The sequence below is a fragment of the Eumetopias jubatus genome, unplaced genomic scaffold (genome assembly GCF_037043125.1).
Source record: "Eumetopias jubatus isolate StellerSeaLion01/CBP00866 unplaced genomic scaffold, mEumJub1_p1.0 scaffold_1, whole genome shotgun sequence".
Taxonomy (NCBI): domain Eukaryota; kingdom Metazoa; phylum Chordata; class Mammalia; order Carnivora; family Otariidae; genus Eumetopias; species Eumetopias jubatus.
The window spans coordinates 71,564,275-71,590,548 of NW_028274807.1; the positions used below are offsets into that span (position 1 = coordinate 71,564,275).

Here is a 26,274-nt window from a genome sequence, read left to right on the forward strand (position 1 = left end):
GGCTCAATTATTACAGGGCGCACTGGCCACGGGGCTGATCCTCTGAATATGGGAACACGAGGGGCATTTGGGTGATGACCAGCAATTGCTCCCCCATTCCCACCCAAGTCCCCTGGAATCACATCATGCCTTCCGCCAGTTCCTTCCATTGGAACCAGTCTGTCGATCCTGCCAGCAGCAGGGAAGTTTTCGCTGCCCTTCATTACATCACTAGTGCCTCGGGCGTGGCCTGCTGCTCTTCACCCTATTTCCTCTAAGGTGCCTGCAGAGCCTCACAGAGCGCATGCGTTCTCACCCATCCAGCGCTACGCTTTTTCTTCGTTTCTCATGGCAAATCCCACGCCACTTGGTAGACCTTTGGTCAAATATGATGAACCAAAACTTCTGGCTAGAACACAACCGAAGTCGGAGGGAGAGAGGCCCCGGCAGTGTAAACAACCCAATAATGGACCGGGAGGCTGGATGGCCTACAGAGAAGGGTGCCCAGAGCTGTCCGCCAAGCCCACTGCCGTCATCGGGGAGCAGAGTTGAGCCACACTGAGGCCCTGAGAACAACAAGCAGCATCTCCGGAAACCGGGGTGGCTGCAGCAGACGCTGAGAGGAGCGGCCCACCCACTGCTATTTCGGAAGGAGCCCGGTGTGGTTACTCAGTGCGCTGGAATTAAGCTCATCTGTAACTTGATAAGTGGGAGCAGCCTCACATTTTACAGAGTAATTAAGTCTGAGAGAGCAGAACAAGGTGTTTCTGGGCCCCAAGATCCCCTGAGGTGGGTCCCCATTCACGCTCTCTCTCCTCTAACACATGTCCATCGGTGCTGAGACAGGACGGTCCTCAGCCACGGTCCCGGGAACGCTGCCTGGCCCTGCTGTCTCCAACCCTCAGGCCTTCCCCCGGGCCCAGGCCACTGGCAGAGCCCACAGACACAGTGGCCACAGCTCCAGGGAGACGCAAGGCCCAGCCTCCCTTCCACACGGCTCTCTGTAAAACTGTGGGCTAGGACAAAGTTGGGTTCAGCCCTCCCCTCATCAGTCCCTCACAGGCTACACGGCCAGCCTCTGAGTGGGCTCCAGCCCAGCTCAGGGGCCCTGATGGGGAGACTGAGGCAGCCTAGGAGTAAAGGAAGGGGCCCCAGGGATGGAAGCCAGGCTCTCCCACTTCCTGGCCCAGTGGTCTCGGGCGAATCACTTCACCTCCCCGAGGCTCAGTTTCTCTATCCGTAAAACGGCAGTAGTGGTCCCGCCTAATTCATAAGCTGTTTGTGAGGAGCAGATGAAAGAGGAGTCATGAGTGCACTTAGGAGTGAGGGGGCCCCTGTGTGAGAAGTTGTCAGCATTTCACTGAAGGTCTTAAAACCTGTCTCCAAGTTCTTGCCGCTGGAGGGGACACAGGTGGTCATTCCGCCTGGTGTGTGTCATTAAGAATGAAAGATGGGGTAACCACAGCTGCAACCTCCTGTGCAGACAGGAGTATGGAAACCTTGTCAAGTGAGGGACCTGGGCTCTTGCACCTGCTCTGGCCATTTTCAAATACCTGATGTTCTGTGCAGTTCTGGGTCACAGCCAAGTGCCAGAGGAGTTAGGTTCCAGGTGGTAGATTTCAGCTCAGTCTTTGGATCAATTCTCCCTAACCAAGGACATGCTGTCTCAGGAAGTAACGAGCTCCTTGTCGCTGGAGGGCTTCAAGGCTTGGCCAGCTCCCGGGAGGCTGGGAGTCAGGCTTGGTGGTGGTTGGATCCCCTTTCCCTCTCTGAGGTTCTGGGAGTCATAGCAGCCTCTCCCGGTCTTAGTCCAAGGTCTGGTCCCTGGTCCCTAGCCCGGGAAGGGCTCACCCAGTACGTCTGAAGGGCCACTCACAGACCAGCTGCCTTAGCGCACGCACATACCAGGAGGGCCTTATGATGCTCTGGGCTTGCCTGTTTGGTCTCCAGCAGAGCACCAGGCCCCACAGCTCTCCTTGTTCCACAGCCTTATCTGAGGACCCTCCAGCCTTGTGCTTCTATAGCCTTCCAGCACTTTGGGAGCAGTTATAGACTCTGTCTCTGCCCAAGGCTGGGTTTCAGTGTTCCTAGAGCCTGCCTTCAGAAAGGCCCCTGATGGAGGGCAGTGTTGGCCCTGTGAAGGCACATTTCCTCCTGCTGGCACACGAACGGGCTCCCCCGGCCTCCCCTCTCCCACAGGGGGCCGGGAAGGAGGGGATGGATGGCTCATGTGGCAGCACACTCTGTGCTTGTTACTGTGTATATGCTTACAGATTTTTCTCACTGTTACATAATTGAGGTATTTTTTCCCCCTCCTTATTTTAGATCCTGGTGCCATCTGCCCTGCTTTTTATGCATCGCTAGCTCCGGGCTGGAGGTTAGAGCTGGCTTGGCCACCCAGTTCTATCCCTCCCTTGGCAAGAGACTTGGGGTAATCGGTTTCCTTATGTGTAAAAGGAGATAGTAACCCCCCCCCCCCCGGCCTCCCTCCCAGGGCTGCTGTGGGACGCCGGGGAAAGGCAGCGAACTGGCTGTGTAAAGCAGCCAGCACCACACAGATGTGCCTCTAGTCATCTGGCAGCCTGAGCCTGGTGCCACCCAAGCGGAGGGAGCCTCTGCCTGCTCATGTCTGCACCTGCAGCAGATGAGCTGCGCAGAGCTTTGCAGAGCCAGGACCTGTGTGAGATACAGGAAGCGAAGAGGCCTCACAAGTGGGGAGTCTGGCAGACCCCCTGCCACGGGTAGCCGACACACGGCCCCAGGAGCCTGGGGCAGGCAGGACCAGGCTGGCCTTGCACCCGCTCGCAAGCCTCTTGGCCCCAGGTGGCATGGTAAGCGCCCCCCGTCAGAAGCATCTTTCAGAGAGCTCTCACCCAGCCTCCAGCCACCAAGGAGAGTACCCTAGAGATCATGCTCCTACCCAAGGTGGCACCTGTGCACGCCATCTGTACCCCGCAGAACGGGAGCCCCCTCTCTCCCCTCACCCCCCATCCCCACCCCAAGAAGGGGCAGCTCTCTGCTGACAGGCAAGCAGGGAGGGCCTGGGTGCCAGGTTAGTTCCCAGGGCTGTTGGGGTGAGGTGATGGTGAACAGCACCGCTCAGGAGACTTTTGTCACAGACCTACTGTGACACTGGGTGAGTCACTTTCCCTCGTTGGGTCTGAGTTATGTCCTCTGTAAAATGGGAACAACCACCTCTGTTCTGCCTACTTCCACGTCCCTTGGAAGGATCAGAACTAGACCTGCACCCATGTAGTCTCCAGGCCAGCAGAGTGAATTTGGTCATTTAACTGGCATCGAGATTATCTGGAAAGAAGGTGCTCTGGGCTTTGCAGTCGCTGGGGTAAAAATAAAACTCAGGGCGGCCTGTGGGCCGGTCTAGCAGCCCTGTCCGACTCCCGGGGACCTCTGCAGAGGAAGACGTGGCTTGTCCAGTGCTCGGGAGCTTGCCCCCCCTTCCCTCTAGTTCCCGGGTGTACACACACACGCGTAACTCCAAGTGTTGCATCTGTCCCTCTCTCAAAAAATCGAGCAGGGAAACAAAGCTGTGGAAACGCGACTCTGAAAGGTCAGCACAGTGAGATTCAAAAGGATGTGGCTGCAACGTGAACACGATGGCCCTCGGATGTCCGGCTCTGGGCTCCGGAGGGCTTCAGCCCTGCCGGCCCAACCCGGCCTCACCTTGCAGACAGCGGGCTGGGTAGGGCGCCCCTGATTGAAGACAGAGGGGACCAGAGCCCATAACGCAGGCTGAATTTCCTCCTTGCGAGGCCCCCTGTTCCTTGGCAAGGCCTGAGCCCAGAGGCCAGGCCTGGCTGCCCAGCTCTTCTGCCGTCTCCTGGAGCCAGGCTCCACGTTTATGCCAGGCAGCGACTTGCAGAGCAGGGATGCTGTTTCTGAAAGGGTCTTGCTCTTTGTGCCCTGACTGGAAGGTGGGGATCGGGAACGCTCTGAGACCTCAGGCTTGGGTGGAGGCAACCGAGTCGGGAGCAGAGGCCGCTCGGGCTGCAGCAGAGGCAGAGCGCCCTCTAGCGGCAGGCCTGCCCCTTCCCGGGACAGGCGGAAGTGCCGGTTTGGTTGGCGGGGCCGGCGCGCAGGACCGCCTGCAGCCACCTGGGGGCGAGAGTGATGCCTGGTTTTGGTCCAAACAGCCAAGCTCTGGACAATTGCAGGAATAACAGCTTTCAAACCCAAACCCAAGAAGGGATAACACTGACTCTACCTACCAGTGACCTGGGTTCTTAATTAAAAATAAGGCCACAGCAGGAAAGCAAGCATGCAGTAAAGGCCCCCCTGAGCGCATGCACGTGTGTGTGTGTGTGTGTGTGTGTGTGTGTGTGTGTGTGTGTATACCACATGAGACAGGCAGGGAACCTGGACCTACCCCAGGTGCAGGCTGTACCATGGCTCCTGCCAAGGATGCAGCGTCAACATCGTCCCACCTCAAGCAAAACTCAGCGGACTCATAACAAGCAAATCAACCTCTTAGCCAACAAGCACCTCTACACAAGTCCTAAGAGAGGTGGCAGAAATCACAAATGGAAATTTCCAGAATGTCCCCACCCCTTGGTATTGCTGGCTCTGGGCCACACACACAGGCACCACGGACATGCAGAGGGGTGCACAGAGGGCATGTGGTGTGTCTGGCTCAGGTGAGGGTACAGAGCTCATCACAGGATCCTCAGATAACTGGATCCAGAGCAGCCCTGGAACGCACACCATGAAGCGTTTCTACAGTGGTGGCAGAAACACATAACCTGGACTATGTGTCAACAACAAACGGTTACTCGTGTATCCTCTTTGGGCCACACATTCTTCACGTTCAAAAGAAAAAAAAAATATCTGTTCTTTTCACGCATGAGGCTGGTTTAAGGATCAAATGAGATAAATGTTTGAACAGTTGTTTGGCTTTAAAACGTAAAGGATTCATACTGTATTTAATAATAAATCTGTGTTTAATATAAACGTGTCTTCCCAAACTCTTTGTATGAAGTCAACCTGGGAAAGATGGATGTACCGTGTTTGCCCAGAGGTGTGGGGAGCCTGCCCACTACTCCTTACGCTGACTGAGAAGGCCCAAACCACTCGCTGTGCACACAAGTAGGGCTGGCCTATCCCCTCTGGTGAATGCTACAACTGGTGGTAGGTTCTCCTGGGACTGTGGGTAATGCACAAGTAGGTACTCAAGAGGCAACTACCCAAGACCCTCCCTCCCTCCGCCTCTCCCTTCCCTCCCACCAGAGGCCAGTGGGAAAGTCTTCAGTGTATGTAGATCCTGTCGGACACCGCTGCAGGCAAGTGGGTCATGACCTGCATTCGAAGCCACCAGTAGTAGTCCATGGGGTGGTAGCGAGTGTAGGGGCTGGCAGAGGTCAGAGCGTGGGTGACAGCACTGATGACAGGGGATGTGTCTGTGGAGCCACTGTTACAGTAGGTCTCCATCTTGGCGATCTTCTCGTCAAAGTACTTCCTGCCGTAGTCCTGGCGCACCACCTCAGGCAGCTCATCCCACATCTTATTGGCAATGGCCTGGATGCGCTCAGGGCTGTAGAGGCTGGTGGCGGCGATGAAGTTGCCAGGTTCCACCACGCTGACCTTGACGCCCAGCGGGTGCATCTCATAGCGCAGGCAGTCAGAGAAGGCCTCCACCCCGAACTTGGTGATGCAGTAGGGGGAGCGGGCCGGGTTGGCCATGCGGCCCAGCATGCTGCTGATGTTGACGACGCGGCCTGCAAAGGAAGACGGCAAACTCCTGCTCAGGAGGCACTGACTGGTCAGGCAGAGGGCCTGGGGCCTGGCAGGCTTTCAGAGGCCTGGCTGGAACCTGGCCTCCTGGCCCTGACACCTGTTTCGATGCCTGAACTACCCAGGGTCAGGGGGCCTCCTAATTCATAGTTGAGGCCAGCTCAGGCCCACATGGCCAGATTTTCCCTGACTGTGCCAGGCAGGACAGGGGAAGAGAAATGAGCAGGCCTGCATACCAGGAGGGCACCGTGTAATGGGCAAATCGCTAGCGCCCACTAGGGCTCTGGCTGCAAGCAGGCCGAGCCAGGGTTCTGAACCTGATTTCAGGGCTAGGACATGTGGACAGAGTCTTCGGCACTGGAAGAGAGTGGTGACCTCAAGAGGCTTTCCACAGGCCCAGCCCCAGGTACTGGGATGGAGGCGGAGCCCTTCCAAGTAAGCCCAAGCGGACCTGGGACCTGCTTGCCCCGGTAGTGCCCTCAGGAAGTGAATGCATGGCCCCATCCTGGGCACCGCGGGGAGACACCTTTCAGAAACCTCTAAGTTGGAAGTCACTGGAGGGTTGGAGTTTTCTTCTAAAATCCTACAGCCGCTCTCTGGGTTCGTTCTATCATTGCTGAAACTTTGGGGTAGGCCGTGTGGATCATCCCCTTTTGCCATCATCGTTCGCTATCTGGGGAGGACATCTAGATCAGTGCCTTCTTTGGCTACCCAACATGGTTTGAGAGTTTTGTCTGTTTTCTAAATTTCTAATCTTGATTATTATTATTATTATTTCTATATTTTACACTTTACCACAACTGTCTTATTTTTTAACCGCGGCATAGTAACCCATAGAATGGATATGCCAAAGCTGACTCAGCCGTGCCTCTCTCGATAGTTGGTGTATATACACGCGGCTCGGTGCGCAAGCGTGGTTATTTCTCTAGATTAGGTCCCCAGAGTGGGGTGACTGCTATCATCTTTTAGCCTTCGAGACGGCTGAGCTCTCAGCTGCCCTCCTTTCTGAAAAGCACACATCCCTTTCCATCTGGCTGGCCAAGGCACCTCCACTTGCCACCATCCACAGGACCTGCACAGCCTCCGAGAGTCCGGTGCTCAGCCTCACTGAGGCATGGAGGTTGGCTCTGCTGAGACCTCTTTCCATTCTAAGCAAAGAGGAAAAGGTGGGACAGGAGGAAATCCCTTTCCAACTCACCTTTGGCCCTTCGGATGAGGGGGAGAAAGGATTTTGTCATCCGCACCGTGCCCCAAAGGTTCACTTCCGCCACTTCCTTGTAGGTCTCCATGCTGGTGAACTCGACTTCTCCGAAAGTTGAGATGCCCGCATTGTTAACGAGGCCCCACAGGCCTGGACAGGATGCAACAGAACCACGGTCACCACACACGCTTGGCCTCAGACACCATCAGCCTGCAGCCCATGCCCCTCTCCGCTTTGTCCCCAAAACTTGCTACTTCTTGTCCAAGGCTCTCGGGACACTTTCTGGAATCACTAAGAATAACGGGAGAGAGAGAGGCCTACGGTGCTGGCTGTGACCCTCCCTTAAGTCTAAAACGTCCAATTACTATCTTGCCTCTCCCTGCACGGACTCTCTGGAGCCACAATGACCCAGCCCTGTGTCGACAGCCTGGAGTCCCACCTCGGCTCACTCAGTCCCACGGGCTCCGTGCAGTCACCTCCCCTCCCCCTGCACTGTGTATTCATTTCTGCCTCCGCACCTTCGCTCGCCTTTGACCTCCAGCCAGAAGCCAGGAGAACCTCAGGAGTCTTCCAGGCCAAGTCTTCTCTGGAGGACCACGGAGGGGACCCAGTGTCCAAGGTCTCACAGCAGTTAGAGGCTCAGCTAAGACTTGACCTCAAGTCGGGCCCCAGTCCTGATCCATCCTGAGACCCTCCTCACCATGACTCCATGCTCGGATCTTCCCCTCTCTGAAGCATGCACTGTTTGCTGGTTATCACCGGTGAGCCCCACGGCCCATGTGTATACACCTGGTCTCTGCAGGTCGAGAACAGCCCTCAGCCTTGTGTGGTCCCGGGGGGGGGTACAGAGTTGGAGCAAGCATACACGCCCTGAGTACACTTGGGTGGACTGTTTCCTGTAAGACCAGCTAGGGGACAGCTGGCTTCTGTAGACTCAGGGAACACTGGTGCTAGAAGGATCCTCGGATCCTCACAACTATTTTTACAGCCAGGGAAGCAGAGGCCCTGAGGAGGAGGATGGCCTCAGCACGCCCGGCAGGTCAGAGGCAGAGCTGCATGAGGGAAGGAGGCCCCGAGGAGGCCACCTTGCTTTGCAGAGCCTCTGAGTCCAATCTGTGGGGTGTAAGGACTGCATGGGCTGCAGCCTCAGGGCAGAGCTGTCCTCCTGCCTGTGGGAACCCTGGCCCCGCTTCACTTTCCAAGTTAATCATGGAAATGAGTTTGTGTAAATGACAGAGTAATTGGTCTCTAGCTGCTTTCCTTCCGTGTTACCCAAATTAAAGCTTCAACGGACCTCTGGTGCCTTCTCCTTCAATTACGGAGAATTAAGGACATTTATTAGGGAAGGAAATTGCTGGTTAACAAAGTGCTCATGAAGCTCTCACTCTCACTCCCCACAGCGGCTGAGCTGAAGCCGCAGGCCCTCGGGTCTCACCAGTGACCTCGCAGTGACATGGCCACTACAGCCCCCACCCCGCAGACCTCCCCGGGGGTCTTCACCCCTCTCTTCTTCCCGGGAAGAGCAGGAGGCCTCCCACCACCTGCCGAGGCTGACACTTCGCCCTCCACCTTCCAAACCACAAGCCATCACTCCTTGTTCCTTTTTCATTCAACTTCAACCCTTTTCTTACCCCTGGCTCCCTCCCTCCAACATTGTACACATCAGATGCTCAATAAATGTTTGCCAGATGAATCAATTGTCTACAAATACCATGTCTCAAGATCCTAAAGAACCTCCTCTTTACCGTGTTACAGCCTCACACCACCGTCTGTTCTCCTTCCCTCCACCACCAGGCTTCTGAGAACACAAGCCACACCCTCCAGACCCCATTTCCCTGCCATTCTCGGTTCCAGCCCTGTTGCTGTCCCACAGTGTCTGGGGTGCAACATCCTAAGGATGCCCCATCATCCCTCCCTCCCATCTTCACTCACTTCACCCAGTATGAGCACTACTCATTACTCTTGACACTCATTCCTTCCTTGGCATTAATGATACCCAAGCATCTCTTGCATGCCCCCCGCCCCGACCACCCTTCTTCTGCCCGCCCCCTAAATACAGGCATTCGTCAATGTCCTAGACTACCTTCTCCCAAATTACACTCAGTGCCTAGGCAGCCTTGTCTTCTTTACGTTCATCGAAATCTCCAGCTGCTTTGTGTTTGATTCACACAAGACCGTATCACACCTTAAAATACACAGCTGTGGGGTTTTCTTCCAGCTAAAAACTAATTACATCTGACACTGGTATCCAAAAGAGTGTAACTGAACTTGACCTGTGAAAGCACATCGTTCCTGGATTATAGCTCTGCTGACTTGATAAGGAGTAAGAGTTTGTGGACCTAGGAGCTCTCTGGAGTCCCCAGCCAACATTCCAAATAAACTCACAGCGAACATTCCTGCAGGTCTGAGGGACGGCTGTTTTCCTGCAACAGCCCCAGCGCATCCAGACGTCAAGGGTGCCCGTGTAACCCTCGGACTCATGGCTCTCTCCCGACTGCAGTCTCCTCCTGACGGTCACTTTCACCTCAGTGCCCCAAGGTCGCCCCCCCACATGCCAGCACGGCGAGTTCCAGCAGCCCCAGCCCGCGCCTCACTTTCCTCCTCGCTAACAGACCCCGGGATGCTCTCGCTTCTCCCCCATCTGATGAGAACTGTTAATACTACTGATCAAGATCAAAAGGACAGTGGCCAGGCCCTAGGCTAAGCACTCTGCGGGCATTCATTCAGATGCTAAGTTGTCCCAGGTCTGGAGGACACAGCTGGGGCTCCAGGAGGTTAAGCACCTTGCTCAATGTCACTCAGCTAACAGCGGGACAGGATGGAATTTGGACCCAGGTCTGTGTGAAGACACAGCCATCATGCTCGACCCTGTGCTGTTGTTGGCTCCCTCTGCCGGGTCATAGAATCTGTGTCTTCTTTCCTCTTGCCACAGCAGTAGGGTGGGTCCTTGTCATCTCCATCCTGGATCACTGGAGAACTTCTCCCGGGTCTCCCTGTCACAGCCTCTGTGCTCCACCTCCATTCCGGTCGGCCCCTCAGCCAGACTCTCCTCCTCTGTCCGTCACTTCCTGCTGACGATTCCCTCCGTAGGGGTGCGTGAGGCCTCCTTTGCCATGCTTCTTGTTCCGCCCTCTGGAAGGCTGAACAGCTGGCCACTCCTCTGCCTCGTGGCCTCTCCTGGCTCTGCTGAGCTCCCCATCCCTCAGCCTGAGGACTGCTTTTGCTGATAGTCTGCCCATGTTCCCGTAGTGGTCAGATCTAGGTGTGAGCACTGGATGTGTGAGCAGGGCACTTTTCCCACTTCAGAGATAGGCAAGCTGAGGCCCACACAGGGGAAGGTACAAACCCAAGGTCACACTTCTAGTAAGAGGGTGCAGCCCACAGTAAGTTCAGTCTTCTCACTCCCAGACTGAGGGTGTCCCAGATGTAAGGCAGGGTCTTCCTTCTCCATGGCCCAACGTCCCCAGTGCTGTAACTGTTCTGAAGGGGTCCTGCCATGAAGTCACCGACTTACATCTGGCTGGTGTCCAACCACAAACTCCTCCTGCCAGGTCATACCTTCACTGGTGCTCAGCACACTCCCAGGCATACAGCAGGTACTCAATAAATATCTCCTGACTGTGAGGTTAAGTGATGGTTTCAAGATCAGGTGTGCCAGTTGGCTCACTCAGCCTTTCGCTAGGGTCGGGGTGGGCACTGTCCAGATGTCCATCCAGTCCCTCCGAGCTCTGCTGGCAAGTGCAGGGGCTGGTGGCAGATGGCTCACCTGCTCTAATCAGACAATCTCCTTCATCTCACCACCCCCCCCCCCCCCCCGAGGCTGGCTGCCCCGCTCCACAGAGGCGGGATGAAAGGCACACATCTCGCCATCAAAACGCACACTCTCCACTTGTCTCCTGGAAGGATCCTGCCTGGGTAGAGTGAGTCAGAAGTGGCCACCTGCTTAGGGACCCCAAGCTGGTCTGAAAGCTCTAGAAGGGCGCCACGTGGAGTTCAAAGACAGCATTGCCAGAGAAGGGGAGAAGAGCAGCCGCTCTACGGGGACAGAGACAGCCCTTGGTGGGGCAGGGGTGGGGGCCACAGGGAAGAAAGAGAGGTGGAAGGAGAAGCGGGGAGAGAGAGACCTGGACAACCACATGTCTGACAGATTTCTCATCTTTTTCAGACCTAAAAAAAAAATCTTCAAATCTTTTTCCAGAAAATGCAGCATTGGGTGAGTAAGGTCATGCTGTGGTTTATCAACCCTCGCTGGAATGTGTCATGTGGAAAAAGGCAGCAGGGAAAAGCTTATGCATCGGGGTGGGAGGAGGGTTTGAGCTCAGTCCCAGGGCAGGGGGGGTGAGCGCCCCCCCCCCTTGTGGTTCTGCTCAAGCGAACTGGCCGGACCGATATGGGGAATGGAGGTGGTTCTGTCCTGGTGGCAGGGGACCGGGACCGGGGTCCCGAGCAGCCCCCAGCTCTGGCCCAGCCCCACTCTGTGCTCGGGTCTACAGCGGCGATTTCTTTCCATGGCCATTTTAAATCACCACAGACCCACAGGCTGCCATGACGGGGCTTTATGGCGCCGACTGCGGCTGTCTGCCTGCCTCCTGGTTGATGAAGGCGGGCAGGAGGGCCGAGGCAGGCTGTACCTCCTGAGCTGGGAAGCACCCCATGGGACCCATCCTGCCTTTCCGTAATGGGACGGGAGCCCTGGCCCTGCGAAACAGATGTGCAGTGAGTGAGGGAACTCACAGGCCTCTCCTCCGAGACCAGGGCAGCCTGCGAATGGCCGGCTTTGGAGGTGGGGGCGGCCCTGGGCTGACAAGGGGACGTCAGTGACAGGCTGGCAGCCCGAGCAACAGCTTCTCGGCACAGGAGCTCTGAGGCAGCCGCTGGGAGATGGCAGCCTCTCTGCCCGGCTCATGAATGCTCAGCAGCGCCCAGCACCGGCGCAGGGGGTGCCCTCTCCTCCCCTCCCCGCGGCCCGTGCCTGAAGTCGCCACTCAGGAGAGATGCCCCGCCCACCTGTGGGGAAGAGAGAACCCTCTCTGCCTGGTCTGCAGGGAAGCTCAAAGGTAAACGTCTGAGAGGAAGCAGGTAGCCCAGAACGCACCATGGCTGTGTGCTCCCTGAATGGGGTCTCCTCCCCTCTGTTGCACAGAGCCCCTCCCACCAAGGTCCCTCCATGGGCTGAACTGGGAGAACACCCGAGTCCTTATGTTACTGGAACTTCCTGCAGCATGTGACCCTGTGGGCTACTGGCCCTCAAACTTTTTGTTCCTTCGGCTTCTGGGGGCACAGTACCCAACCTCTCTGCCAACTGCCTCTCCCCTTCTCCAGCCCCTGATTGCTCACGTCCCCAGGAGGCACACCTTGCATCTTCCCCACTCTAGCCTCACCTCCAGCCCTGGACGTCTGGTCTCCACCCAGACATTCCCACAGGGCACCCCATGGGCACTCCGCATGCCTCACCCTGCTCCTCCGGGGGCGGGGGTGGGCACCAGGTGTCAGGAGAGGCCTCATGCCTCCCCCTCATCCCCCGCATGCATGCATCACCAAGTCCAGCCAGCTGTGTCTTCCCGGATCTGATCTCTCCTCATCCCCAACACCTGCTGCCCTTGTTCGGGGGTACTCCCGCACTCATGTCTCCCTCTAAATCCAGCCTCCACACTGCTACCCCAGTCCCCAGACCGACAGGTCATTCCCCTTGGGAAATCTACAGTGGCTCCCGGTGTCCTCAGGAGAGCGGCCATGGACCCCAGGCACTGCCTGACCTCCCTCCTCAACCCCCACCACCCCCACCAGACTTGCCCGCAGACTCGTCCCCCAGCATACCCCGTGCGCTTCCCACCGTTGTTCCTTCTCTCCCCTACTCCTGGAACGGCCCTCCTGCACCCTGCCGTGATCTGCTCTCATTAACAGGCTCCCCAGCCCACCCAGGACTGGGCTGTGTCCCTCTGTCATGTGCTGCTTCCTGAGAGGGGCTGTGGAGATCATCTGGGTTAGCCCCCCAGTGAACCGTGAGGTCTTTGGGAACAAGGACTGTGTCGTGGCCATCTCTGTGTCCCCAACACTTGGCCCAGAGTGGGCATTCGATGAGCATTGTCTGAACTGACCTGCCCCCGTGCTCATCTATTCACCACCCCTAGAGATTTTGAAAGCACCTCTGGCTTTACTTCACATTGCCTTATTGCATGGGTGTATTTAATTTAACCCACTTCCTCCCGCTGTGCAAGAGCTTCAACAACAGGGAAAGCGGACTTTTGACAGGATACTGGCAAATGGGCGGTAGTGTTTAGGAAAGGTGCCTTCGGAACGGCTGGTGCACTAGCCCTACTGCCCCAGCGGGCCCCTACCTGTCTCAGGGTCCTCCAGGCTCGAGCGGACAGTCTCCACCACTTTCTCCACCTCCTCACTTTTGCAGACATTGAGCTGGACAGTTCTCAATCGATCACTCTTCAAGCTGTCCAGCTCCTTGACTCCAGCGTCTCCTTTGTCCTGGGGAGGAGAGAGTTGCTGCTTCAACCACCTCCTTCCCACCCTGCCTCCAGTCGGAGGACCAGGGCCAAGGCCTTGCCAAAGCCTGGGGCTTACTAACAACTAACAACTGCAGGACGGGGTCTCTGGAGACCTACTGGGGCTGCTCAAGCAGCAGGTGGTTCTATTCAACCCCAGGACTGATGACAGATCAAGTCGACCCAAGTGCCACAGACACAAGCCCCCAAGGCCTCATGGGCGGGAGGCTTTCTCTAAGCAAAGGTTGCGAAGTCAGTACCTATCAGGGCTAGGCATGCAGGTGTCTGACAACGGGGGTGGGGGGTGGGGGGGTGGGCTGGGAATGAAGCATGTGGCTTCCTCTCCCCCCCTGCTAGCTGCCGCCCACATGGCTATGGGTGTAACCCAGGCTCGCCAGATGCTCAGATGTTTAAGCTAGTAATTAGGATTTCCCAATTTTTTAAGTGTTGGCAACTTACTCACATTTAAAAAAGAAACACAGTGTAGGCCAAAGCGCATCCACAGGCCACATGTGACTAGGGGGCTGCCAGTTTGTCACCTCTGGTCTAAGCCACAGGCCTGTCACCACCAAGATGGTCAGAAGCCAGAGCATGCTCTCACTCCAGTCCCGTCACTACCCAGGCTTTGTGCCCTCAGGTGCAAGCAACCCTTAACAGGTGCCCAGTTTTTCCAGCTTAGAAATAAGTACATCACCACCTGTCCCGACCTGCTCAGGTTAATGGAATGATGGAGGCATCTTTATTAAAAACCTGTTAAACTATACAGTGCTATGTAAATCCAGGTATTATTAAACATGAGAAAGGGTCACTCACTCAGCAAGCATTTCTTGGGCCTCCATTCTGTTCCAGCACTGCGCTAAGAACTTGGAGACACAAAAATAAATAACTCATCCCCTGTTCTTAAGGAGGCACATTTTCGGGAAGGGAGAGGATGCATAAGCGAACAATATGGGCAGCATTTGCCACATGAAAGCTTGCAGGAGGGGAGACGGCCAGGGCAGGCCTTTCAGGAGCAGTGACAGCCAAGGCCATGGACCAGAGGGGTTCTGGGGATGGGACATTTCAGGCAGAGGTAAGGCCTCTGCAGGCAGAGCAGGGGCATAAGGAAGCGGTTGCACAGGAGGCTGGGGAGGTGGGCGGGGGTCTTCTTGGGGTGCAGTGGTGAGCTGCTGGAGGGCGTGAATAAAAACCAGCATCATTTACTGAGTGTTGACAGTGCTTCCCACTGTGCTAAGCACTTGATATGCATTTCTCATTAGTCTGCACACCGTGAGGCAGGTTCTATTACCATATTTCATCCATTCTACGACCCATATCTTTTCCACCTTAGTTAGGGATGAGCTACAATGGATGTGAAAATCAAACACCATCAGTTGTAATGTAATCGGAAGTGACTTCCTCAGTGGTGCAGGCAACAGGAAGGCATCTAGCAGGAGGACGGCAGGGGCTGCCAGGGGCTGAAGTGAGAGGGAAATGCCTCCTCTCAGCCAAGGGCGTGCCTGGGATACAGGTGGTACCGAAGCTAACCTCCCCAGCAAGGCCAAGAGTAGGAAGCACAAGGATGTCCGCATATGTCCACAGTGAAAAGTTCTCTGCGAATTAGGCTGAGCCTGGTTTACGTGGTCTGAACCAGGAGGACCCCAGGATGAGACGTTTGCATCACGCCATGTCAGAGAGACATAGGAGAGAATGGTGACGGGACTGTGTCAACTGGGGCCCAAGGTTCTGGAGATAATCACTCTGGAGAGAGACCTGGGGAGGACATGACAGCGAGGGAGCTGACTGGTCCCATGCCACCCACAAAACAGAAACGGAGGCAAGAAGTCAAATTCAGCCCAAGATGAGGAGTGACCTTCATCGTTCAGAGATGGCGAGACTGCCCGGGAGGAGCTCAGACGGTGAGGGTGGAGGTCGGGGTTGGGGCAGGGTGCGGGACATGGTGCGGTGAAAACCCAAGCATCAGACAGGAGGTCAGGCCGATCCCCAGCCCCCCAAGATCTCTCCCACTCCTAAACAGTCATCCTCTACAGGGAGCCTCCGCAGTGGCCCTGAAGAGAAGCAACATGCGTGGCCCTCTGAGTCTCGGCCCCGCCTGACACCAGGCACGCCAGCTACACCCGGAGGCCCTCTGCACAGAGCTGCCAGGTGCGAGGCTTGGTTAGTCCAAGGCTTGGCTCTGAAATCCCTGGAGGTGCCAACCTTCCCGGACAACAAGGCAGGTGTTCTATGTACAGGCCTAGAGCTCCTGCTGCAGTTCCCCGAGAGGGTCCACCAGCAAAGAAGTCCTGGGGACGACAGCTTCCAGTCCAGAGGAGGGAAGGGCTGGTGCCCACAGACACCAAGAAATCACGTATCTTGTTTGAATGCAGTCTTCATGTCGTGCCCCCTCAAGGCGCCCCCAGAGCAGAGCCCAGGTGGTCTGGGTCCCTGAGCGGCTGCTGTTGCCTACTTCCAAGAGGACAGGCACCTGAGCAACCTGTCCTCTTCGTGGCCTTTGTGAACCCTGCCACCACCTTTCAGCAGCTCTCGGACTCCCCACCAGACCTCTCCTTGAGCCTCTAGCCAGCATGGAGCCCATGCCCCCGGAGTCCCCAGGCGAGGCTCTTCACCCAGCTCAGGGGGCCCACGTGAATTCAGCTTGGCACCGTGGCAGCTAAGAGCCCTTCCTCAGAGGAAACCGGGGGTTCGTCCCACGGCTCACAGCTTCAGGCTCAGCATTCAGGATCTCAGGAGAGAAACCCACCTCCTCCCTTCCCGACAGATCTCCCCAGGAGTCCTCATTACTCTGAGCAGCCTCCACATGCTGCTCCTGATGGCCACGTCAGCGGGGACAGAGACTGTCAGTTTGCCTTCACCTGTTCAGAGAAAACCTTTCCTGACCACCCTCAGCCCAGGGGCTGCAGAACACAGCAGCCAGTCCCCTTCCAGATCCACCTGTCCTCAGTCCAAGGCCACACCGCCTCCCAGGCTCCGGGGTTTCTGCCCTCGTCTTCATCTGTCTTGCTGCTCGGGGACAAGCTTTCAGTCCTGCTGTGTCGGTGCCTGTGGAACTGGTTTACTGATAAACCCACTTCTTTCATTATCCCTTTACATTTCATCTGTGAGCTCTCTTTTCTACCGCTGGATGAAATTTTAGGCACTTCTTATAGTGTTTCCACACAATCTCAGATGATAGAGAGCGTCTTTGTTTGACTTAAAGAGTCCAGTTTAGTCTACTAATCAACTGACTCAAGCCCAGCCTGGTTTGAAAACCCAAGCCCTCCACCTTGTATGCAGTTTAAAGCCTGCCCTGACCCAGACCTAGGGGAGTGTGGGAAGCCCATGGGACACCAGATAGCGGTGAAGACTGCCCTTTCTCCCTATTTTCTAGCTCCTTCTCACCTGTTCCTTAATCTCTGACCCTTCCAGGGTTGGGTTCAGGGGCTGGCAAATTAGGGGGTAACACTGTAGTCTTCTGAGGCTGGTCCTGTTGTCTGCTGTTGGTGACTTTGTATAGCAGGTGCACGAGAGCTGGCCCTCCCTTGTCGTGGTGCTTTCATGGGTTCTGCAGAGATCCCTCCACTGGACACCTCCAGCTGAGCCTCTTCTCCCTCAGCCCAGGCTTCAGGGAGGCACCCCTCTGGCTGGGACCACATGGGTGTTCCTAGGAGTCTCCCTGGGTGGGCACCCTTACAATGACTCCAGGAGCTCTCCCCCTCATCCACATCAGGTCCAGGCAAGAGTGTCTGGCCCGGGCAGAAGGACAGCCCTTTCCTGGTGCAGCTGTCTCTGTTCTACTTCCAGATGAGCCACTCCAGCCTCATTCTTGGGCCTCTAGACATCTTTCGGTAAATATTAACATACCATTCTGTGGCCTCAGACTCCAGGGCATAAACTGTAAGCTCCCTAATAGTTGTTTTTTTTTTAAGTTTTTATTTTAATTCCAATTAGTTAACATCCAGTGTTAACTAACTCAACCTTCTCCACCTCCATTTCTTACCACACTGAGGCAGATGACGGACTGAACCTGGTAGCAAGGTTGCACAGACCCTCAGCCTGTCCTGCTAGGTGGTCCGGCACCCCAAGGCAGGGTGAGGACACTCAGCATGTGAAATGGGAGCATCTCTCACACACACAAGAAACAGTGAAGAGGAATAAACCTGGGGTCTTGTAATAGTCACAGGATGAGCAGTGGAAGCAGCTAGCAAGGGAGGGGAAGAAAAACCAAGAGAGTGGGGTGTCCAAAAGTCACAAAACAAGGGATAACATGCAAGAGTGGTTTGTTTGTTAAAGTTGTGATAGGTTCAGTACGATGTGGTCTGAGAAGTGGCCAATCGATCTGGCGACATGGGGGCTGCTGGCATCCTCGATAAAAGCCATGTCAGAGGCACCCTGGGCCCCCCTGGTCTGGCCCTGCCTTCTTTTCTCAGCTGGTCTCCCCTTACTCCATGAGGGCTCTGGGCTTCAGCTTCCTCAGACTAAATATGCCATCACCACCCACCACAGGGAACTCCCATTTGTCCCTCCAGATGGCAATGAGATGCCACCTTGGCCTATCAAGCCTTCCCTTGCACCCAGAGAGAGGCACTCTGTCCCTTCTATGATGCAAGATCTGCCCCCAAACCCCATTCTCCCCCCTCCCCGCCTCACTGCAGCCGCAGACGCCTCCTGCTGTTCTCTAACACAAAGGCACACGCCCTGCCTGGGGCTCTGGCCTGACTGACTGTTCTTACCCCTTCTATCTGCAAGACTTGCTCCCTAACCCCTCACCTCCTTCCAATGTCACTTTCTCGGTAAGGTCTTTCTTTCCTCTTTAAAACCCAACACCCCCTCTACCACATTCACCCTCCATCTCCTTTTCCTGCTTTATTTTTCTCCATAACTTCAACATCCCATAGGAAAGCAATCTACTTATTTATCTACCCCCTTGTGTGTCTCCCCCCTCGCCCATGTAAGCTCCACAAGGGCAAGAACCTTTCATTGAATTGGTATATGCTGTATCTCCAAAGCAGAATATTGTTGGCTCTTGTAGGTACTCAAGAGATATTTGTTGGATGAAAGAACAAATAAACAGAGGGGAGGGGCCCAAAGCCCAATCCATATGGGTTGAAAGGAAAATGGGAAGTAAATAGGTGAAACTATCCAGTACAAACAACCCTCTGGGGGTGCAGAGAAATGAGCTAGTAGTGCACATGGGATGGGAGGTTGTCTCTGTGTGTGTGTGTGTGTGTGTGTGTGTGTGTGTGTGTGTGCGCGCGCGCGTGCGCACACACACGCACGAGCACGCCAAAATGATCCCGCAGAGAGTGAGGAGTTAATGACGCAGGAGATTAGAGACATCTGCTGGAGCCAAGCCCTTGCGTTGGCCCAAGGCACTGAGACCTGAAGCACAAGAGGAGGAGTAAGTCTAAGTAAGAGCAGGCAGAGTTTTGGAGGTACAGATGTAGCCAGAATCCACCACATGGCTTAACATCTCAGCAGCAAGCTGGAAGACTTTATCCGAGGTCTCCAGTGGCTCTGACTGCTTTCTGATTGGCATCATTAACTCAAACCTCTAGTGACTTCTGCCTCCTCTACCTTTTGACCAGCAAAGACACACATGACACCAAAACAGTCACTAAGTAACACCAACAGACATAATCCGGTAGTCACCTTGTCTGGTATTTTAAAGAAAACACCAGTCACTAAGTCAGGATCGTGGCTGTGGGCGTAGGAGGACGTCAGAGCACCCAGTCCAACCCCCTTATTATAAGAAAGGGGCTCGGGGAGGGGAGGTGTCTGCCTAGTCCCTGGGCTAGTGGCTGATATGGGACTAGAATCCAAAGCCCTGACTCTCTCTCTCAAAGGCTCCTCCGCACAATTCTGCACCATGGAGTCAGGACATAGTCCCTGCATTACTGGACAAGCCAGCATGATGGCACAGGCACTGGAAACATGGAGAAGGAACTTCAAAGGCACGAAATGTTCTGTAGCATCACAGCTCCTGTGAGGACTTGTTGAAGCAAGTCCACATTATGCAGAGAACCCAACTCCAAGCGTGCCTCACCCATCACCCCCAAATCCGTTTTGAAACAAGTTTGTGCATGTATGTCAGAGGGAGTAGGCATTGGTATGGCTTTTGGGAGCAGCAGTGTGACAGACTTGAATAAAACCTAAAATCTGCACACCTTTCTAGCCAGTATTTTCCACATCTAGAAAAATTTCCCAAGAATTACTAATGAAAACCAGCAAAGATATGTGTAAGAACATTCACTGTGGCTTTGATTATATTAGCAAAAGTCAGAAATAATGTACACACATACATTTTAGTTACTCTGGGGCAAGAGACTGCAGTAAAAATACTTTACTTTTTGGGCGCCTGGGTGGCTCAGTTGGTTAAGCGACTGCCTTCGGCTCAGGTCATGATCCTGGAGTCCCGGGATCGAGTCCCACATCGGGCTCCCTGCTCAGGAGGGAGTCTGCTTCTCCCTCTGACCCTCTTCCCTCTTGTGCTCTCTATCTCTCATTCTCTCTCTCTCAAATAAATAAATAAAATCTTAAAAAAAAAATACTTTACTTTTTTACATCATCCACTTCTGTCTGATTTGAATCTATTATAAATATGTATTACTTTCATGATTCAAAAGAAGAAAAATTAAAAGGACAAATAAACCCTCTCTGACCTGAAAATATGTTCAAACTGTGGCAATGCAAATTACTTTATTATTTTTGTTTGTTTATATTATTGAAACTTTTACATTGAACAGGTATTATTTTTACAGATATTAAATCTAGCATAAAAACAATTCCTTCTCGGGAGTAAATCGGAGGGGGAGACAAACCATGAGAGACGATGGACTCTGAAAAACAAACTGAGGGTTCTAGAGGGGAGGGGGTGGGGGAGGGGTTAGCCCGGTGATGGGTATTAAAGAGGGCACGTTCTGCGTGGAGCACTGGGCGTTATGCACAAACAATGAATCATGGAACACTACATCCAAAGCTAATGATGTAATGTATGGTGATTAACATAACAACAAGAAAATAAAAAAAAAACTCCTTCTCTGGATTCTTACTGCCTTCAAAATAAAGAAAAATACCTCATCTACAGAGCAGAGACAGCAAATTGTCCCAAACGCCTATTCTTCCCTTCTTCTATAGCAGAACCCCTGATTTTAAGCAGGGTACATAATGTCCCAGAATATGAACTATATTTCCCAGCTTCCCCAGGGAGAGAAATTTCTGAGTGACACCCTGTGGTGAGGTTGCACAACTCTCCAGACTGGAAGAACCATCCCCTATTCCTTTTGCAGCCTCACGTCCCAGTGCTTCCCCTCAGACACCCTAAATTCCACTTGTTGAATCGCAAAGGATCCTCAGTCTCTACCTGGGACAGCATTGCTCATTCTCCATGACCCAGAACGAAGGTCACCTCTGTCACGCCAGAATCAATCCCTTCCTTCTACGCACTCTCATTAAACACCCCACACAACTCTGAGAACCCTCTTCACTCTAACTCTTCTGGGTGAATCTGTGGATGACGGTCCTTCACCACTGGACAGTGAGCTCCCTAGATGCAGGGACCAGGTAATATTCTTCTACAGTACCTATCAAAGTGGCAGGCACATCATAAGCATTTGGCAAATGGATGAGTGAATGAATGAATGAACAAAGCTATGAAGAACAAGTGAGACTACAAATGAAGAGAAAAGGTATGGACTGTTTTAAGCAACAGATGAACCAGCTGTTCGGAAAGCAATGAAAAAAAACAACTACAAACGCCAGCCCAAGTCCAGGGTAGTCCTGGGATTAAATACTCAGCTTGAAGTAGGATTCTTGGAAGATGGCAGAATAGAAAGCAGCAGGAATCACTTTCCCCACCTAGACAAGTGCACTATTCTGGAACTCTGGAGTCTGTTGAAGAGATGAAAGGCATCCAAATTGGAAAGGAAGAAGGAAAATTATGTTTTCAGATGATAGGATCTTATATGTAGAAAACCCGAAAGATTCCCCCAAGAACTTATTGGAACTAATAAATGAATTCAGCAAAGTAGCAGGATATCAAGTCAACACACAAAAATCAGTTGCATTTCTCTACACAAACAACGCACAACCTGAAAAGGAAGTTACAAAATTACAAAAATAATTCCATTTTATTCCAACAAAAAGAATAAAATACTTAGGAATCAACTTAACCAAGGAGGTACAATGAAACTATGAAACATTTCTGAAAGAAATTAAAAAAGGCAGAAATAAATGGAAACACATCCCACATGCGTGGATCAGAAGACTTAATATTGTTAAAATGTAGATACAACTGAAAGCAACCTGCAGATTTAATCCCATACCTGTCCAAGTCTTAATGATGTTTTCTGCAGAAAAACATATCCTAAAATCCTTAGGAAATCTCAACAGACCCGAAAGAGCCAAAACAATCTTGAAAAAGAAGAACAAATCTGGATGATATAGATTTACTGATTTAAAACTTTCCACAAAGCTACACTAATCAAAATAATCTAGTACTGGCATAAAGACAGACACATGGAACAATGGAATAGAAGAAAGAGCCCAGAAATAAACATTCACATATACGGTCAAATGATTTTTTTTAAAGATTTATTTATTTATTTTGAGAGAGTGAGAATGAGAGAGAGAGAGATAGTACATGAAACGGGGGAGGGTCAGAGGGAGAAGCAGGCTCCTTGCTGAGCAGGGAGCCTGATGCGGGACTCGATCCTGGGACTCCAGGATCATGACCTGAGCCGAAGGCAGTCACTTAACCGACCGAGCCACCCAGGCGCCCCGGTCAAATGATTTTTTTTTTTTAAAGATTTTATTTATTTATTTGAGAGAGAGAGGATGAGAGATAGAGAGCACGAGAGGGAAGAGGGTCAGAGGTAGAAGCAGACTCCCCGCTGAGCAGGGAGCCCGATGCGGGACTCGATCCCGGGACTCCAGGATCATGACCGGAGCTGAAGGCAGTCGCTTAACCGACCGAGCCACCCAGGTGCCCCGGTCAGATGGTTGTTGACAAGAGTGCCAAGACTATTCAATGGGAGGGGAAGGACAGTATTTTCAACAAATGGTGCTGGGAAAACTGGGTGTCCACATGCAAAAGAAAAAAGTTGGACCCTTACCTAATACCATATACAAAAATTAATTCCAAATGGATCAAGGGCCTAAGTATAGGACCCCCAAAAGTAAAATGCTTAGAAGAAAACAGGACAAAAGCATCACAACTTTGGATTTGGCAATGATTTCTTGGATATGACATCAAAGGCACAGGTAACAAAAGAAAACATTGGCAAATTGGACTTTATAAAAATTTTAAAATTTTGTACATCAAGAGACACTACCCATGGAATAAAAAAGCAACCTGTAGAATGGGAGAAGATATCTGCAAATCATATATTTGATAAGGAATTAATATCCAGAATATACAACCCCTAAAATTCAGCAACAACAATAAAAACAAACAATCCAGTTTAAAACTGGGCAAAGAACTTGAATAGACATTTCTCCAAAGAAGATATATGAATGGCCAATAAGCACATGAAAAGATGCTCAATATCACTAATCATTAGGGAAATGCAAATCAAAACTACAATGAGATACTACCTCACAACATTAAGATGGCCACTATTAAAAAAAAAAAGTATTGGTGAGGATGTGGAAAAATTGGACCCCTTGTGCCCTGTTGGTGAGAATGTAAAATGGTGCAGCCACCGTGGAAAACACTATGGCAGTTCCTCGATTAAAAACAGAATTATCATGTGATCTAGCGATTCTACTTCTGAGTATATACCGAGAAGAATTGAAAGCAGGGTCTCAAAAAGATATCTGTACACCCATGTTCATAGCATTCTTATTCACAACAGCTAAAACTTGGAAGCAACCCAAGTGTCCAATGACAGATGAATGGATAAGCAAATGGGATATACACATGTGATGGAATATTATTCAGCCTTAAAAAGGAAACATTCTGTAATATGCTACAATAGGGACAAACTTTGAGGACATTATGCCAAGTGAAATAAGCCAGTCACAAAAAGACAAATACCATAAAATTCTACTTATATGAGGTACTTAGAATAGACAAATTCCTAAAGACAGAAATTGTAACGGTTGCCATTGGGTGGACAGAGGGGGAAATGGACAGTTATTGGGTATAGAGTTTCAGTTTTACAAGATGAAAAGTGTTATGGGGATGGATGGGAGCAATGGTTGTATAAGAGTGTGAATGTTACACTTAAAAATGGTTAAGATGGTAGGGGCGCCTGGGTGGCTCAGTTGGTTAAGCATCTGACTCTTGGTTTTGGCTCAGGTCATGATCTCAGGGTCATGAGATCGAGCCTGCCTTCGGGCTCTGCACTGAGTGTAGAGCCTTCTCAAGATTCTCTCTCTCTCCCTCTGTCCCTCCCCACCCCACACTCTCTTTCCCTCTCTCTTTAAAAAAAAAAAAAAATGGTTAAGGTAAATTTTATGTTATGTGTATTTTACTACAATTTTTAAAACTCTACAAAACAGTAACTATGTGTAAAGGACAATGGTAACAAAGATGATCTATCTCTTACCTTCATCAAGCAGCCGGCAAACACAAGGAAGCCTTTTGAATGCAGATGCTTGGCCAAGGAGAACCCAAATCCCGAGTCACAGCCTGTGACCAGGACGGCTTTGCTGCCAACCTGTTTTAGAAGGTCAGACCCCACATTAGGAACCCAGGATCCTAACAGCATGGTGACCAAACCTCCTCTGGGCAGTAACGATTAGTGTTTACTAAGTGGGCCAGTCCTGGCCCTCCCCACCTGCCTCTAGCTATTCGAGAAGCACCATAGTAGAGCGGAAAGTGCTTGGGACTCAGAATCAGGAGACGAGGTTCTAACCCAAATTCTGCCACCAACTGACAATGTTACCTGGGGAAGTCACTTCTCCCTTCTGGACCTCAGGTTCCTCATCTACAACCCCCATCATCATGACACCCATCATCAAGGTATTTATCATTTCCTACCATATGCAAGGCACTGTGCACACATTTTTCTTATTTAACACCCACAGTAACTCCACACAGTTAAGTATGATCATTATGCCACATTACAAGTGAGGAAACAGATATTTCCGAAATGCCCAAGGTAGTCAGTCCGTGGTAGAGCTGGAACCGAAACCTGGACTGAGAGAACCCAGAGTCTAAACTCTTAACCCCCAACTTCATCTGATGGTGGAAGTGGGGCGGTTGAGAGAGTGAGAAAGAGGCTCCGAGCATCCCAGAGGCAATAAAGTCCCGCTCTGAGGGTGGCCCAGGGCTGGGGGCCCCTAGGGAAGTGCTGTGACCACCGTAGCTGGGCTGCCACTCACCGGCTTCACCTCATTGGAATAAGCACGACGGCTGATAGGGACCAAAGAGACAGAGTAAAACATCAGCATGCGCCTGCAGGAGAAAAGGAAGCCGTGAGCAAACGCTGTGCTCCTGCCTGGACCTCGTTCCTGGGGCAAACAACTCAGAGGACCCTCAGCCACCAGTGTGCCCCCCCCCCCCACTGCTTCCTACCCCAAGCCCCTGAGGACAATCTGCTGGTACTGCTGAGGAAGACAGCCTCTTTCCTCCAGCCTTTTTTAGCTGGGACGAAGTCAGCTAGCAGGTGCAGTGGCCATTTTTGCCACTGTGTAGGAATCGCCGTCCGGGGATACAGCTTTGTTAACAAAGCCTTCTGCAAATTCAGTGGCTTCACCCTGAGGTTTTACGCTGCCTCCTGATACTTTTTTCCTTCCTTTTTTTTTTAAGATTTTATTTATTTATTTGAGAGAGAAATTAAAAAAAAGCATGAATGGGGGAGGGGCAGACGGAGAGGGAGAAGCAGACTCCCCACTGAGCAGGGAGCCCAAGGCGGAACTCAATCCGATCCCAGGACCCTGGGACCATGACCTGAGCTGAAAGCAGACGCTTAACCCACTGAGCTACCCAGGCGCCCCCCTGATAGTTTTTTTTTTCAATTAAACTTTTATTTTGAAATAATTATGGATTCAAATGCAGTTAAGAAATAACACAGAGAGATGTCCTGTAACCTTTTACCCAATTTCCCCCAATGGCAATATTTTGCAAAACTATAGCACTGTATCACAACCAGGATATTGACACAGATGCAGTGAAAATACAAAACATTTCCATCACCACAAGGATCCCTCATGTTACCCTTTCATAGCCACACCCACTTCTGTCCCCCCCCACATCCTCTTTAACCACTAATCTGCTCTCCATCTCTATAATTCTGTCCTTTCAAGAGCGTTATATAAATGGAGTCACACTGTATATAACCTTTCAGGATTGCTTTTTTCACTCAACATAATTCTCTGGAGATTCAACCAGATTGTCGCATGTACCGGTAATTTGTTCTTTTTTTAATTGCTAAATTATATTCCATGGCACAGATATACCACAGTTTGTTTAACCATTCAACTATTTTTGTTTGCTTGTTTTTGTTTTTAAGTAGGCTCCATGCCCAATGTGGGGCTCGAACTCAACCCTGAGCTCAAGAGTCGCGTGCTCTACCGGCTAAGCCAGTCAGGCACCCCTAACCATTCAACTAGTCAAGGGCATCTGTGCTGTTTCCGGTTTGGGGTTATTACAAATAAAGCTGCTATCAACATTCCTGTGTGAGTTTTTGTACACATCTGTTCTCTTGAGTAAGCGCCCAGGGGAATAATTGCTGGGTCATATGGTAGATGCACATTTAGTTTTTAAGAAACTGTCAAACTGCTTTCCAGAGTGGCTATAGCATTCTACATTCCCAGCAGCAATGGATGAGTGATCCAGTTTCTCCATATCCTCACCAGCATTTGGTGATGTCACTTTTTTTAATTTTAGCCATTCTGATTATGGTGGTTTCAAAGTATATTTCTCAA

At 52.1% G+C, this 26,274-nt stretch overlaps 1 protein-coding gene across 3 annotated transcripts in view; it reads right to left on the reverse strand.

The window, feature by feature from the left end:
* Positions 1-4,915: 4,915 nt before the first annotated feature.
* BDH1 (3-hydroxybutyrate dehydrogenase 1) overlaps positions 4,916-26,274 on the reverse strand; it is a 41,730-nt gene continuing 20,371 nt past the window's right edge. For all 3 annotated transcript variants that reach the window (XM_028101062.2, XM_028101061.2, XM_028101064.2), the window contains exons 3-7: positions 24,730-24,802; positions 23,952-24,062; positions 13,264-13,405; positions 6,923-7,075; positions 4,916-5,708 (exon numbers count right to left, since the gene is read on the reverse strand). In XM_028101062.2, coding sequence (XP_027956863.1) covers positions 5,239-5,708; positions 6,923-7,075; positions 13,264-13,405; positions 23,952-24,062; positions 24,730-24,802 — 949 coding nt within the window. In that variant the 3' untranslated portion in view covers positions 4,916-5,238. The remainder of the gene's footprint in view (positions 5,709-6,922; positions 7,076-13,263; positions 13,406-23,951; positions 24,063-24,729; positions 24,803-26,274) is intronic.